General features: G+C 33.8%; 1 protein-coding gene across 2 annotated transcripts in view; it reads right to left on the reverse strand.

Annotated features, from left to right (window-relative positions):
- Window positions 1–547: 547 nt before the first annotated feature.
- The window catches only part of LOC607729 (A disintegrin and metallopeptidase domain 3-like), a 94,451-nt gene continuing 81,182 nt past the window's right edge, over window positions 548–13,816 (reverse strand). For both annotated transcript variants that reach the window (XM_038560013.1, XM_038560014.1), the window contains 4 exons: window positions 13,062–13,176; window positions 7,810–7,972; window positions 4,356–4,406; window positions 548–716 (listed from right to left, as the gene is read on the reverse strand). In XM_038560013.1, coding sequence (XP_038415941.1) covers window positions 4,358–4,406; window positions 7,810–7,972; window positions 13,062–13,176 — 327 coding nt within the window. In that variant the 3' untranslated portion in view covers window positions 548–716; window positions 4,356–4,357. The remainder of the gene's footprint in view (window positions 717–4,355; window positions 4,407–7,809; window positions 7,973–13,061; window positions 13,177–13,816) is intronic.

Genomic DNA, 13,816 nt, shown 5'->3' on the forward strand with positions numbered 1-13,816 from the left:
TGGTTTCTTTATCCATGTACAATGCTTTGAGGTATGCAGAAGTGCACTCATTTCAGTAAGAGGGAGATGAGGAGGAGGGCACTGAAGCAAGAAAATCTTACCCCGAAAGCTCAGCTCAGTGAAGAAGGAGTAACAATTCTGGGTTCCCCAAAAGAAAAAGATATATCCTAGATCTCAATTTACCTGAGGCCAAGGATGTATCACCTGGAGATGCAACATTTATATATGACCAGGAACTCAGTTCAAGCAATTCCCTGAAGATAGAGTGATCTTAATGACTCTCTGAAGGTTCTGGGGCTGTCCTTACCTAGCAATATTTCCTCTCAATATCCAAAAGCCTAGAATGTATAGAGCAGGGATACTGGAGAGATGTGGACTATGGGTGTCTTTCCCTGAGAAGGGATCAGTTAGCATGGCCCTGGGGATCTAAGGGTGGGCAGCAGCAGTGTAGCTTGGGATGTAACAATTTTCTTGGTTCAAAAGAGGCAATATTGTTTTTCCCCATTAAGGATCACAGCAAGTAGAGGAATCAATAGACACAAGCCTACATATTTCACTCTCAGGATTTATTTTTTTGTTTGTGAAATTGAAAGCTTTAAGCCATAACAAAAGGAGAGAATAGCAGATTTTTTTCATTATAAAATCAGATCACTTAATGGTGAATGTCTTGGTTAATAGTCTTTCTCCAACCTATGGCTTTTGATGTTGCTTAGTCACTGTTGTAAAACAGAGAAAAATGGAAATGTTAAATTTTAATTGTTAATAAAAGCTATCTAATTTTACTATGCAACTACAGGTGTAGGAAGTAATTAACATATAGAACACTGCTTATAATGTCACTGTCTATGCCAGTGCTCCATGAAATTATCAAACCCAGCTTTCTTTTTCCTGAATTGTCTGTGACAGCTCCAGTAAAAGGAAATACTATAAAGTGGTATTCACATGTATTTCAGTTACACAGTCTTAACAATTCATGTGGAGAAAAGAAAATTATCAGCAAGGAAAAAAGAGGAAAAGAACATATTTAAAAATATGTGAAGAAATAAATAACTATTGTCTATTTTTATCTTCCAGGGAAGAGTACTTCCAGAAGTCCTCTATGCATTTCCAACAGGTGTCCAACCTATGTACACGTTAAACTCAAACTCATTCTTCACTCCCTCCACGTGGTCACTCCCAACACAAACTGGTGCTGACCAGGCTGTACCTGTATGTCATTAGTAAAAGGTGTCATCATCCATTGGGTCAGAAATATTTATCCCTGCAGGTTTGTCTCTGTAGTTCTCTTGTATTCTAACCTAAATACACCTATCCAGTCACCCATTCAATTGAGTCTACACCTCTGTTATATCTCCTAAAACAATTCTTTTCCTCTTAATCCTGCCCTTCTCACACATTTCTGTGTATTCTATAGTCTTAAAGTTGTTTCACTAACCTTTAGTTCTTACTGACTCTGAATGACTTTTCCCCTACTTTATCCCAGTAAAATTTGTAAAAAGCAAACCATGTCATCCTGAATCCCTCCCTTACTACTTCAAAAATACTTTAACTATACAAGAAATACTTCTATATAAGAAAATGACTCCTTGTCATGGCATACGAGACACTTGTCTTGGCTCATAATTACTTGAGTAAATTTTCTCTTGCAATTTTAATTTTAATAAATTTTAAAATGTATTAAGAGCACACATTTGAAAACAGGACTGCATTTACATTTAATCTTGCTTATCTTGCTACTTTATCAATAAACATCATTTAAGTACTTCTTACACTTTATACTCAAACTGTCAATTCATTTTGTTGGTCACCTTCAAAATTTGTTCCTAAAATCATCTTTACTATCCCTGATCGCAGGTACCATCCCTTCCCTCCTGGATTGTTACAGTAGTTTCTCCACTCTCTAATTTCTCCAGTTCTACTGTTGCCATCATACAGACTATTTTTAACAAACCAACCTTTTATGTTTTAACAAACCAGCCTTTTAAAGTGGAAGTAATGTGCTTCAAACTTTAATCTTCCAGTGATTTCCCTCTTTCACTGGGAATAAAACACAGATGGCCCCCAAATCTCCCACAGCCTACAAGAGTTTTACTGTCTGATCTACTACTACCACAGCCCTCTTGCTAACTCTGCTCCAGCTAACCTGACATGACTTTTATTCATCAAACATTCCTGGCTTATTGTTTCATTGAATCATTCATGTGCTTGGAAAGCTCCTGCTCAGGTATATGCATGGATACCTCTGCTAGCTCTACTCCTATGTCAGAAAGAGTTGATTTACAGCTGGAATGGAAAAGCTCTACCTTTATCTCTGGGAAAGCCAGGGTCCCTGGTTTCACTTTTTGCCAAGATGTCAGTGAGATTTGTCATGGGCTCTTAATTTTTTTTTTTAATTTTAAGTTCAATTTGCCAACATATAGTATAACATCCAGTGCTCATCCCACCAAGTGCCATCCTTAATGCCTGTCATCCAGTTACCCCACTTCCCCTCCTGCAACCCTTTGTTTGTTTCCCCAAAGTTAGGAGTCTCTCATGGTTTGTCTTCCTCTCTAACTGTTCCCCACTCAAGTTTCCCCCTTACCCTAAAGTTCTTTTCACTATTTCTTATATTCCATGTATGAGTAAAACCATATGATAATTATCTTTCTCTGACTGACTTATTTCACTCAGCATAATACCCTCCAGGGTATTATGGATACCCATCCATGTCGATGTAAATGGTAGGTATTTGTCCTTTCTGATGGCTGAGTAATATTCCACTGTGTGTGTGTGTGTATATATATATATATATATATATACACACACACACACAATATATATATATATCACATCTTCTTTATTCATTTATCTGTCAAAGGACATCTTGGCTCCTTCCACAGTTTGGCTATTGTGGACATTGATGCTATAAATATTGTGGTACAGATCCCATCATTTCACTACATCTGTATCTTGGGGAGCAATTGCTGGGTTGTAGGGTAGCTCTATTTTTAACTTCTTAAGGAATCTCCACACTGTCTTCCAGAGTGGCTGTACCAGCTTGCAAGCCACCAACAGTGCAAGAGAGTTCCCCTTTCTCCACATCCCTGCCAACATTTGTTGTTTCATGTCTTATTAATTAAGGAAACTTGAGGCCTTGTGCATGAGGTGTACCTGTGGTGCCCATTGCTTGCCTGCACTCTCTTTGCTGCACTGTACCATTTACATTTAAATAAAAGCCTCATGTGAGTTGACCCCAGAAAGTCAAGTACCTCCTTTCAAATATCTAAACTGGGAAATACTCATTCAATCATATTCAAAATTTCTATCCAGCTCCTCCCTCACCATCAACTCTCCCGTTTACCTCTACTGAAAAATAAGAACATTTTACATGAAGGGTAGTAGTTATGTTTTCTTTGGTGGCAGATGGGAAATAGAAATCCATTAACAACAACAAAAGAAATCCAAAAAAACAAAAACAAACAAATAAAAACAAAAGAAATCCATTAACTTAACTCTCCATCAAAGTAAAATATGAAGGAGTGGCAAATTAGTAATTGGATGAACTCTTGATTTCACTAATGGTTGAATTTTTAATTTTTCCATTTACTCCCAGTGATAGGTCTGTCAAATACTATGATTTCTCTATGTATCTGACTTATAAATATGAATAAATATAGGTATACAAATGTATATATGTACATATACAATTTATAGATATATATTTTGAATATATGCAAATGCCAACTTTATCCTATTTATAGTAAAGAATTTTCTTTCTAACCTGGAGGGACAGTGCATTTATCATTTTGCCTTGCATCTAATAGATCATCAAAAATGGAAATTTCATTTTCCATCACCAGGTATATATCAGGCTATATGTATCAAAATTGTGAAGTTCTTAAGAGTTAAACCCTGGAGTCTGGTTGTCTTAAATGAAATTACATCTCCCAAATTTACTAAAATTTTGTACACATAGTAACTTAAGTTTTTTATGTCTGTCCCTTCATTTCTAAAATGAGGATAAATATAACCATGGAGCCTTAGTGAGGAAGAAATATCAATGTTGGGAGTCAATCTGTGTAAATCTACCAAGTTAGAACTTAAATGTGTGAGCAAGATGCATGATGGCTCATAAATATTTTAAAGTCATTTCTTATCATAAAAATGTTGGTTAATAAATCTCTGGTAATATTAACAAAATATTAAATTTTAGTTTTCAAATTAAATTAAAACTAAATTAAATTTAGTTTTAGTCTTTGTTTTAGTATGTCATGATGTAATATGGAATAATAGCTTTTTAACACTGAGGTATTGTTAAAAATTTTAAACTATTTTATGAATTATGTCACTTTCACTAATTTGTTTCCTCCATTTACCTTTAACTTGATGACTGGTGGCTGTTACTTTTGCTGTCTTCTGATACAGATCTGTAAAAAAGAAATAGCATTACATTAGGGTTAAAAAACATTATTTTTTTCTTTTTTGAGTATACTTTGCACACAATGTTACATTAGTTTCAGGTATACAATGTGGTGATTTCACAAGTATATGCACTATGCTATATTCACAAGTGTAGATACCATCTATCCTATTATAGCACTATTACAATGTCATTGACTCTATTCTCTGTTGTGCCTTTTATTGCCATGATTTATACATTCCATTACTAGAATCCAACCTTTTCCTCTCCCTTTCACCCATTTTACCTAGCCATCCACCCCACTCCCCTCTGGCAACCAACAATTTCTTTTCTGTATTTATAGATCTGATTCTGCTTTCTGTTTTATTCGTTATTTTTTCTATTCATAAGTGGAATCATATGGCATTTGTCTTTCTCAGTCTGACTTCATTTAGCATAATACTTTCCAGGTATTTTGTTAATTTTGAGAAATCTTCATGATGTTTTCCACAATAGCTATACCAATTTACAATCCTACTAATGGTGTACAAATTTGTTTTTATTTCCTGCACATCCTTCCCAACACATTATTTTTTGTTTTATTGATTCTAGCTAATATGATAGGTGTAGGTCATATCACATTGTGGTTTTAATTTGCATTTCCTTAATGATTAGTGATGCTGAGCATCCTTTTATGTGTCTGTTTGCTATCTGTATATCTTCTTTAGTAAATGTCTATTCAGGTCCTTTGCCCATATTTTAATCAGATCATTTATGGAGTCTATTTGGTTTGAATTGTATAAATTTGCAAATGTCTTCTCCCACTCAGTGGGTTTCCTTTTCCCTACTTCCCTGAGTATAAGCTGATTTTGGCGTAGTCCTAATAGTTTATTTTTGCTTCTGTCTCTTTTGAGGACACATATGTAGAAAAATGTTTCTGTCATCAATGTCAATGAAATACTGCCTATTGTAGGATTTTTATGATTTCAGGTCTCACTTTTAGGTTTTTTTAATCTTTTTTTTTTTTTTTTTTTGGTATATGGTGTTAGGAAGTGGTCCAGTTTCTTTTTTTCTTTCTTTCTTTCTTTCTTCTTTCTTTTTTCTTTCTTTCTTTCTTTCTTCTTTCTTTTTTTCTTCTTTCTTCCTTTCTTTCTTTCTTTCTTTCTTTCTTTCTTTCTTTCTTTCTTTCTTTCTTTCTTTCTTTCTTTCTTTCTTCTTTCCATGTAGCTGTCCAGTTTCCCCAGCGCTATTAGTTGAAGAGACTGCCTTTTTTCTCATTGTATATTCTTGCCTCCTTTGTCACAGATTAATTGACCAGTTTTAGGTTCATTTCTGCCTTCTCTATTCTGTTCCATTGGTTGATGTATCTATTTGGGGGCCAGAACCATACTGTTTTGATTACTAAAGCTTTGTAGTATATCTTGAAATCTGGGACTGTGATACCTCTAGTTTTGTTCTTCTATTTCAAGATTGCTTTGGTTCTTTGGGCTATTTTGTGGTTCTCTAAAAACTTTAGGATTGTTTGTTCTAGCTCTGCAAAAAGGAAATGCCACTGGTAGTTTGAGAGAGATTGTATTTAATCTGTAGACAGATTTGGGTAGTATGGATATTTTAACAATATTCATTTTTCCAATCCATGAGCATGAAATATCTTTTAATTTGTGTCATCTTCAATTTTGTTCATCAATGGCTTATAGTTTTCAGAGTAAACTTCCTTGGTTAAGTTTATTCCTAGGTATTTTATTCTTTTTGTTCCAATTGTATATGGAATTATCTTAATTTCTCTTTCCACTACTTCATTATTAGTGTATAGATTCACAATTGATTTCTCTGTGTTAATTTTGTATATTTCAACATTGCTGAATTCAATTAATATATCAGTTTTTTAGAGGAGTCTTTGGTTTTTCTATGTAGAGTATGTTGTCATCCACAAATAGTAACAGTTTTACTTCTTCCTTACCAACCTGGATATTTTTTATTTCTTTTTGTTGTCTAGTTGCTATGGCTAGGATTTCTAGGACTATGTTAAAAAAGTGGCAAGAGTAGACATCCTTGTCTTGTTCCTAATCTTAGAGGAAAAGTTTTCAGAGTTTCATCTTTGAGGATGATGTTAGCTGTGTGTTTTTCATATATGGTATTTTTTATGTTGAGGTATGTTCCTTATAAGTCCACGTTCTTGAGAGTTTTTTTTTTTTGGTGGAAGTTTTATATATTATCTTTATTTGCTCAAGTAAGCAACAGAGACATTTTCCTTTAGCGTAGAACAATGAGACCTACTTATTTATCCTTATTTCTGCATTCTTTTTTCCCTAAAGATCCACTGACTAAACAAAATTGTGATTTGTATAGTGATATGGTAAAGAAAAAAGTTGTGTGTAAGTGAAATGCTAGATAAAGAAAGACAACTATCATATGATCTCACTTATATTGGAATCTAATTTTTTTTAATTTTTTTTATTTATTTATGATAGTCACACACAGAGAGAGAGAGGCAGAGACACAGGCAGAAGGAGAGGCAGAGACACAGGCAGAGGGAGAAGCAGGCTCCATGCACCGGGAGCCTGACGTGGGACTCGATCCTGGGTCTCCAGGATCGCGCCCTGGGCCAAAGGCAGGCGCTAAACCGCTGCGCCACCCAGGGATCCCGGAATCTAATTTTTTTTAAACATAAAATAACCTCATAGATACAGAGAATTGATTGGTAGTTACCAGAGGTGGGGGTGTGCTGTGAGTGAAATGAATGAATGAATTCAAAAGATACAAAGTTCTGGTTACAAAACAATTAAGTCATGAGTATATAATGTTAACTATATTTAATAATAAAATATTGTATATTTGAAACTTGCTAAGACAATAGATCTTAAAAATCCTCATCACAAAAAAATAAAATTTTGTAACTATGTGTGGAGACAGATGTTAACTAGGCTTTTTGTGGTGCTCATTTCAAGTACCTTAAGTCTAATTTTAGAAACATGAGCAATATTAAGTGTAAAATGGGCATTGTCTTATCCATATTCTCCCTTTGCTATAATGTTTTTTTTATATTTTTCTCAACTTCAACATATTCTATTCATTAAATTTCCTTATCTCTATTAATCTCCTTGGCACAATGTGAAAAAAATAGAGGTTGCTTAGGTGGTAGACAGAGCCTACTAAAGCAATTGTAGTCAACATGGCTTTCACTTTGAAAGGCACTGTGAATTTATTAAGTAGCTTCAGTTATTTCTATATCTATAAGAACAAGATAACTACTACATGAAATTGGAAAAAATTTGGTATATAACAAGACTGAATATGTCTAAATACTAACCCAATTCATCTGAGATCCAAACTTAACACTTTTAAGTCCTATTAGTAATATTCTAAAATATATTTTAGTTTTTCCACAATTGGATTTTAATATGACTTTTAAAAATAATAAATTTACTTACTCTTCACTTTCTGATCCCTCTCTGTTCCAAAATCTTATTTTATTCCATTTAAGGGCAACAATGGCAATTAAAATAAGGACAGGTATAAAAATGTAGAAACTGATCAAGAGGCCATTTTTTTTAGGAGCAGCATGTCGCTTTCTGAATAAGGTGTTGCTTTTCTCTGAAAATGTGAAAGTACATTTTAACTTTTTCAAAAATAATATTCAAAGCTTATTAGTAATTTGAAATATAAAAATTTGGGATTCAAATAATACAGTCCTAGGATAAATAAGTTTATATTTTTAAATGTTTCCAGTAAATAAATAAATAATTTTTAAATGTAAAAAAATAAAAATGTTTTCCAATATTCTGACTATGCCCCATAAAGTATTATATATTTGTCAACTCAATATATAATTAATATAAATCTACATTTAATCTTTATATGTATATTCAATCTTTCTATATATTTTCATATTTTTCTATACCCTTTTATGGACTGCTACTTAAAACACATTAAACTGATATTCAAATTTATTCATTTAAAAAATAGAGTAAGTATAAAAGAGGGACTCTAGGGTTGGGGAAGACACTGGAGAAGTAGGGACCCGACTTTCATCTGGTCTCTGGAATTCAGCTGGATAGCTATCAAATCATTCTGAACTTTTGTGAAATCAACCAGAGATCTAAGAAAAGAATTGCTGCAATGCTACAAATAGAAAAGCAACCATTTCTACAATGTAGGAGTATGAAGAAGTGAATCCTGGTGATGTTCAGAAGATAAACCAGATGGAGGGAGCCTCTGTAAGCTGGCTGTGGGAAAGTGATATAGCAGCAGATTGCAAAATAGGAACTTTTAGAAGTCTGCTCTGGCAAGGGACATCCCTGCCTGAGAGGCAGTCAGGTAGAGAAGCCAGGTAGAATCCCTGGTGGGACAGTGTGGTCTCAAGTTCCCCAAGGTCACAGAAATAATAGGAGTCCCTTAGTGATGCAGAGTTCGCAAACATCAGAGCCAGGGAGCCAGCTGCAATCAGTGAGCCCAGGAGCGGGCTTTCAGCTCAGTGTTACCATAAACAACATAAGTATTAACTTTTTTTTTTAGTATTAACTATTTTTAAAGACTTTTTTACATTTACTTTTTATATGCATATTCTTCATTTTTGGCTCCCTTTTATTACGTTCATTTTTTTTTTTTTGTCTCTATGTTTTCCTTTCTTTACAATTTTGGGATCTAGTTTTTTGTAACAACAGACCAAAATACACCCTGGACATAGTGTATCACCCTGTTCTGTCTACCTATTTGATTATATTCTCTCTTTTTTTCCTTATTTTCTTCTTGGTTTTTGATCTCTTCTGATTTGTTTAGTGTATATTTTGCTGGGGTCATGGTTGTATTTTGTACTTTATTCTCTCATTCATCTGTATTTCTCTGGACAAAATGACAAGATGGAAAAACTCACACCAGAAAAAAGATCAAGAGGCTGTACTAACCGCCAGAGCCTTAATAACTATAGATATTAGTAAAAATGTCAGAGCTAGAATTCAGAATAACTATTATAAAGACACTAGCTAGATTGAAAAAAGCATAGGACACACTAAATAGTTGCTCTCTGGGGAAATAAAAGAACTAAAATCTAATCAGATCAAAATCAAAAAGGGTATTACTGAGATGCAATTAAAAATTGAGGCTCTGTCAAGATAAATGAGGCTGAAGAGAGAATCAGTGACATAGAAGATAAAATGATAAAGAAACTGAGGAAAAGAGAGATAAACAAGTACTGGAAAATGAGAGAAGGATGTGTGAGATCAGTGATACCATAAATCAAAATGATATTAGAATAATTGGGATCCAAGATGAAAAGAAAAGGGGGGGGGCAGAAGGTATACACTGGAGTAAATTCTAGCTGAGAACTTTCTCTAGTCTGAGGAAGGAAACAGGCATTCAAGTCCAGGAGGCACGGAGAACACCTTTCAAAATCCATAAAAATAGGTCAACACCTCAAACTATAATGGTGAAGCTTGCAGATTTCAGACAGAAAAAATCCTAAAAGCAGCTAAGGACAAGAGGTCCTTAATCTACAGAGGTAGAAACATAAGGCTAGCATCAGTCCTATCCACAGACAACTAGGAGGCCAGAAAGGACTGGCAAGATTGGAGCAAAAATAAATGATATAGAAACAAAAAAAGTAGAACAGATTGACAAAACTAAGAGTTGGTTCTTTGAAAGAATTACTAAAATTGATAAAACCCTCACAACACATATCAAAAAGACCCAAATAAATTAATAAAATCACGAATGAGAGGAGATCACAACCAGTACCACAGAAATGTAAACAACTGTAAGAGAATATTATGAAAAATTATATGCCAACAAACTGGGCAATCTGAAAGAAACAAACTACTAAAACTGAAATAGGAAAAAATACAGAAAATTTGAACAAACCTTTAACCATCAAAAAATTTGATTCAGTAATAATAATCTATGAACAAACAAAAGTACAGAGCCAGATGGCTTCCAGAGAGATTCTACTAGACATTTAAAGAAGAGTTAATACTTATTCTTCTCAAACAGTTCAAAAAAATAGAAATGGAAGGAAATTTTCAAACTTATTCTACAAGGCCAGCATTACCTTGATTCCAAAACCAGATGAAGACTCCACTAAAAAGGAGAATTACAGGTCAATATCCCTGATGAACATGGATGCAAAAATTCTCACCAAGGTACTAGCAAATTGAATTCAACAGTGCATTAAATGAATTATTAACCACAATCAAGTGGGATTTAGTCCTGAGCTGCAAGGGTGGTTCAATATTCACAAATCAATAAACATGATATGCCACATTAATAAAAGACAGGATAAGAACCACATGATCTTCTCAACAGATGCAGAAAAAGCATTTGACAAAAAAGTACAGCATCTATTCTTGATAAACTCTCAACAAAGTTGGGATAGATGAAATATAGCTCAACATTATAAAGGCTAGAGACAAAAGACACACAGCTACATATCTTGACATCATAAAAGCCAAAGAAAAAGAAACACAGCTAATATTATCCTCAATGCGGAAAAATTGAGAGCTTTTTTTCTCTATGGTCAGGAACAGGACAATGATGTCCACTCTTACCATTCTTATTTAATATAGTACTGACTTAGCCTCAGCAATCAGAGAATAAAAAGAAATAGAAGGCATCCAAATCAGCCAGGAAGAAGTCAAACTTTTACTATTTGCAGATGACATAATACTCTATGTAAAAAATCTGAAAGATTCCACCCCAAAATTGCTAGGTGATATACCAATTCAGCAAAATTGCAGGATAAAAATCAACATACAGAAATCTGTGGAATTCCCATATACCAATAATGAAGAATCACATAGAGATCAAAGAATTGACCCATTTACAATCAATCACACCAAAAACCACAGGATACCTAGGAATCAATCTAACCAAAGAAGTGAAATGCCTGTACTCTGAAAACTATAGAACTTATGAAAGAAATTGAAGATGACACAAAGAAATGGAAAAGAATTCCATGCTCATAGATTGGAATAACAAATATTGTTAAAATGTCTATACTATCCAAAGCAATCTACACATTTAATGCAATCCCTATCAAAATAACAAGAGTATCTTTCAGAGAGCTAGAACAAACAATTCTAAAATTTGTATGGAACCACAAAAGACCCTGAATAGTCAAAGCAATCTTGGGGGGTGGGGGGGAAGCATGAAGGGCACCTGTATGGCTCAGTCAGTTAAGCATCTGCCTTCAGCTCAGGTCATGATCCTGGGGTCCTGGAATTGAGCTCCCATGTTGGGCTCCCTGCTGAGCAAGGAGTCTGCTTCTCCCACTGCCTCTCTCTGTGTCTCTTTCTCTCTCTCTGTCTCTCTCTTTCTCTCTCAAATAAAAAAAAAATAGAAAGAAAGAAAAAAACAAAGCTGGAAGTATCACAATTCCAGACTTTAAGCTACATTATTACAAAGCTGTAATCATCAAGACAACATGGTATTGGCACACAGACAGATACATACATCAATGGAAAAGAATAGAGAATCCAGAAATGGCCACAACTATATAGTCAACTAATGTTTGACAAAGCAAGAAAGAATATCCAATGGAAAAAAGGCAGCCTCTTCAACAAATTGTGTCAAGAGTACTAGAAGCAACATGTAGAAGAATGATAATGGACCACTTTCTGACACCATACCCAAAAATAAATTCAAAATGGATGAAAGACCTACATTGGGACCAAAGATATAATTGAATCTTTGAACTGCTGAAAGTGAAAATTCTCAGTGCAGAATTCTACTTCCAGTTAGAATACACCTCACAATTTGAGACATTTTTTTAAAAACATTTTAAAGACAAAAGCTTAAAACAGTTGGTCACCACAAGGTACATTTAAAAAAAAAAAAAAAAAAAGAAGTTTTTTTCAGTGAGAAAGAAAATGACCCACATGGAAATTTAAATGTGCTGGAAGAGTTGAAAAGCCCTTAAAAACAGTAAATGCGTGGGTAAATGGGAATATTTATATAAAAAATTCTTTAACTTTCTTTTGACTGTTTAAGGCAAATATAAAATGTATTGTCCAGTTTGCAACATATCTATACATACACACACACACACACACACACACACACACACAGAATATATAGTTAAAAATGCAAATGATGGAAAGACATAGGGAATTATACCATTATGAAATTTTAACATAATATTTAGAAAAAATGAAAATGCTGTGAAGAACATGAGTTAATGTTCATGAATGTTCACCAAATACATTAAAAAATGTTTTATACCATCTACTATCCATATCTTTCAATAGGATGGTCTACTTCAAAGATGCAACTTGGTTGTGAACTAGCACATCACAATAGTTAACACCCTTGGAATATACAGAGTATATAATAAAACAATTACCTAGTCTGTAATTTAACCATACTTATCTATAAAACTCTGCCATATAAACAGAAATGTTTTGGGAAGTATGGTTTAAATTAAAGGAAGGCCTATTAGCATGTTCACTTCTTGACTGGAACTTAAAAGCATATGCAAAATTTTGACTGATAGTATGATCTGGAGCTGTACTGTTTAATTGCCACTAGCCACAAATGGCCACTTAAATTTAAATTCAATAAAGTAAAATAAAATGGAAATTTTAGTTCTATAGTGGCACCATCAACGTCATGTGCTCAATAGCCACACAGTCAGTGGAGACTATTTCTCTAAGTGCAGAAATCACTACTGAAGCACACTGATCTTGATACTAACTTTGTGGATGCCAAAATCCATCATTATAACTTCCTCCTGGTGATGATGGTGATGGGAGACAAATTGGAGGAGAATATCCAACATCACAGTGACAATTAAGCCTATCATTGCAAATCTAAAACCAAAACCAAACAAAAAATTAGATCATTTTAGGTAAAATGCAAACATTAAATTCATCATTTGTGACTGTTGGTCAATGTAAGTTATTAAAATATAACTTCATATACTATAATTTTTATTTTAATATGGAAAATAATTTTTAAAATATAATAAATATTTTGTAATATCTTTTCAATGTCATAGGTACTTCCTCTTATTTTCTCTTGTATTTTAAAATAACAATAGATTACTAGCTGATACAATGAAAATGTCTTATTCTACAAAGGCATAGAAATTATGAAGCTAGAAATTATAAAATAGTGGAAGTTGATATATATAATGAATTGTGCTAGGTTTTAAAATATGCCTGATATAAGAGCCAATTTTTACAAAAAATGGAGAAAAAAAACATAAAGGAAAAAGCTTGCTTAACGAGACACAGATACCAAAATGTATTTTGCTAGAAGTAGGAAGGCTATAAAATATCTATAAATGTGATCTGGTGGATGGGCACTTGGGTAGCTCAATCTGTTGAGCATCTGCCTCCAGCTCAGGTCATTGTCTCAGGGTCCTAGTATCCAGCCCCACATTGGGCTCCCTGCTCAACAGGGTGTCTGCTCCTCCCTCTCCCTTTGCTCTTCACACCTGCTCATGGT

Source organism: Canis lupus, chromosome 16, assembly GCF_011100685.1.
Source record: "Canis lupus familiaris isolate Mischka breed German Shepherd chromosome 16, alternate assembly UU_Cfam_GSD_1.0, whole genome shotgun sequence".
Lineage (NCBI taxonomy): Eukaryota > Metazoa > Chordata > Mammalia > Carnivora > Canidae > Canis > Canis lupus.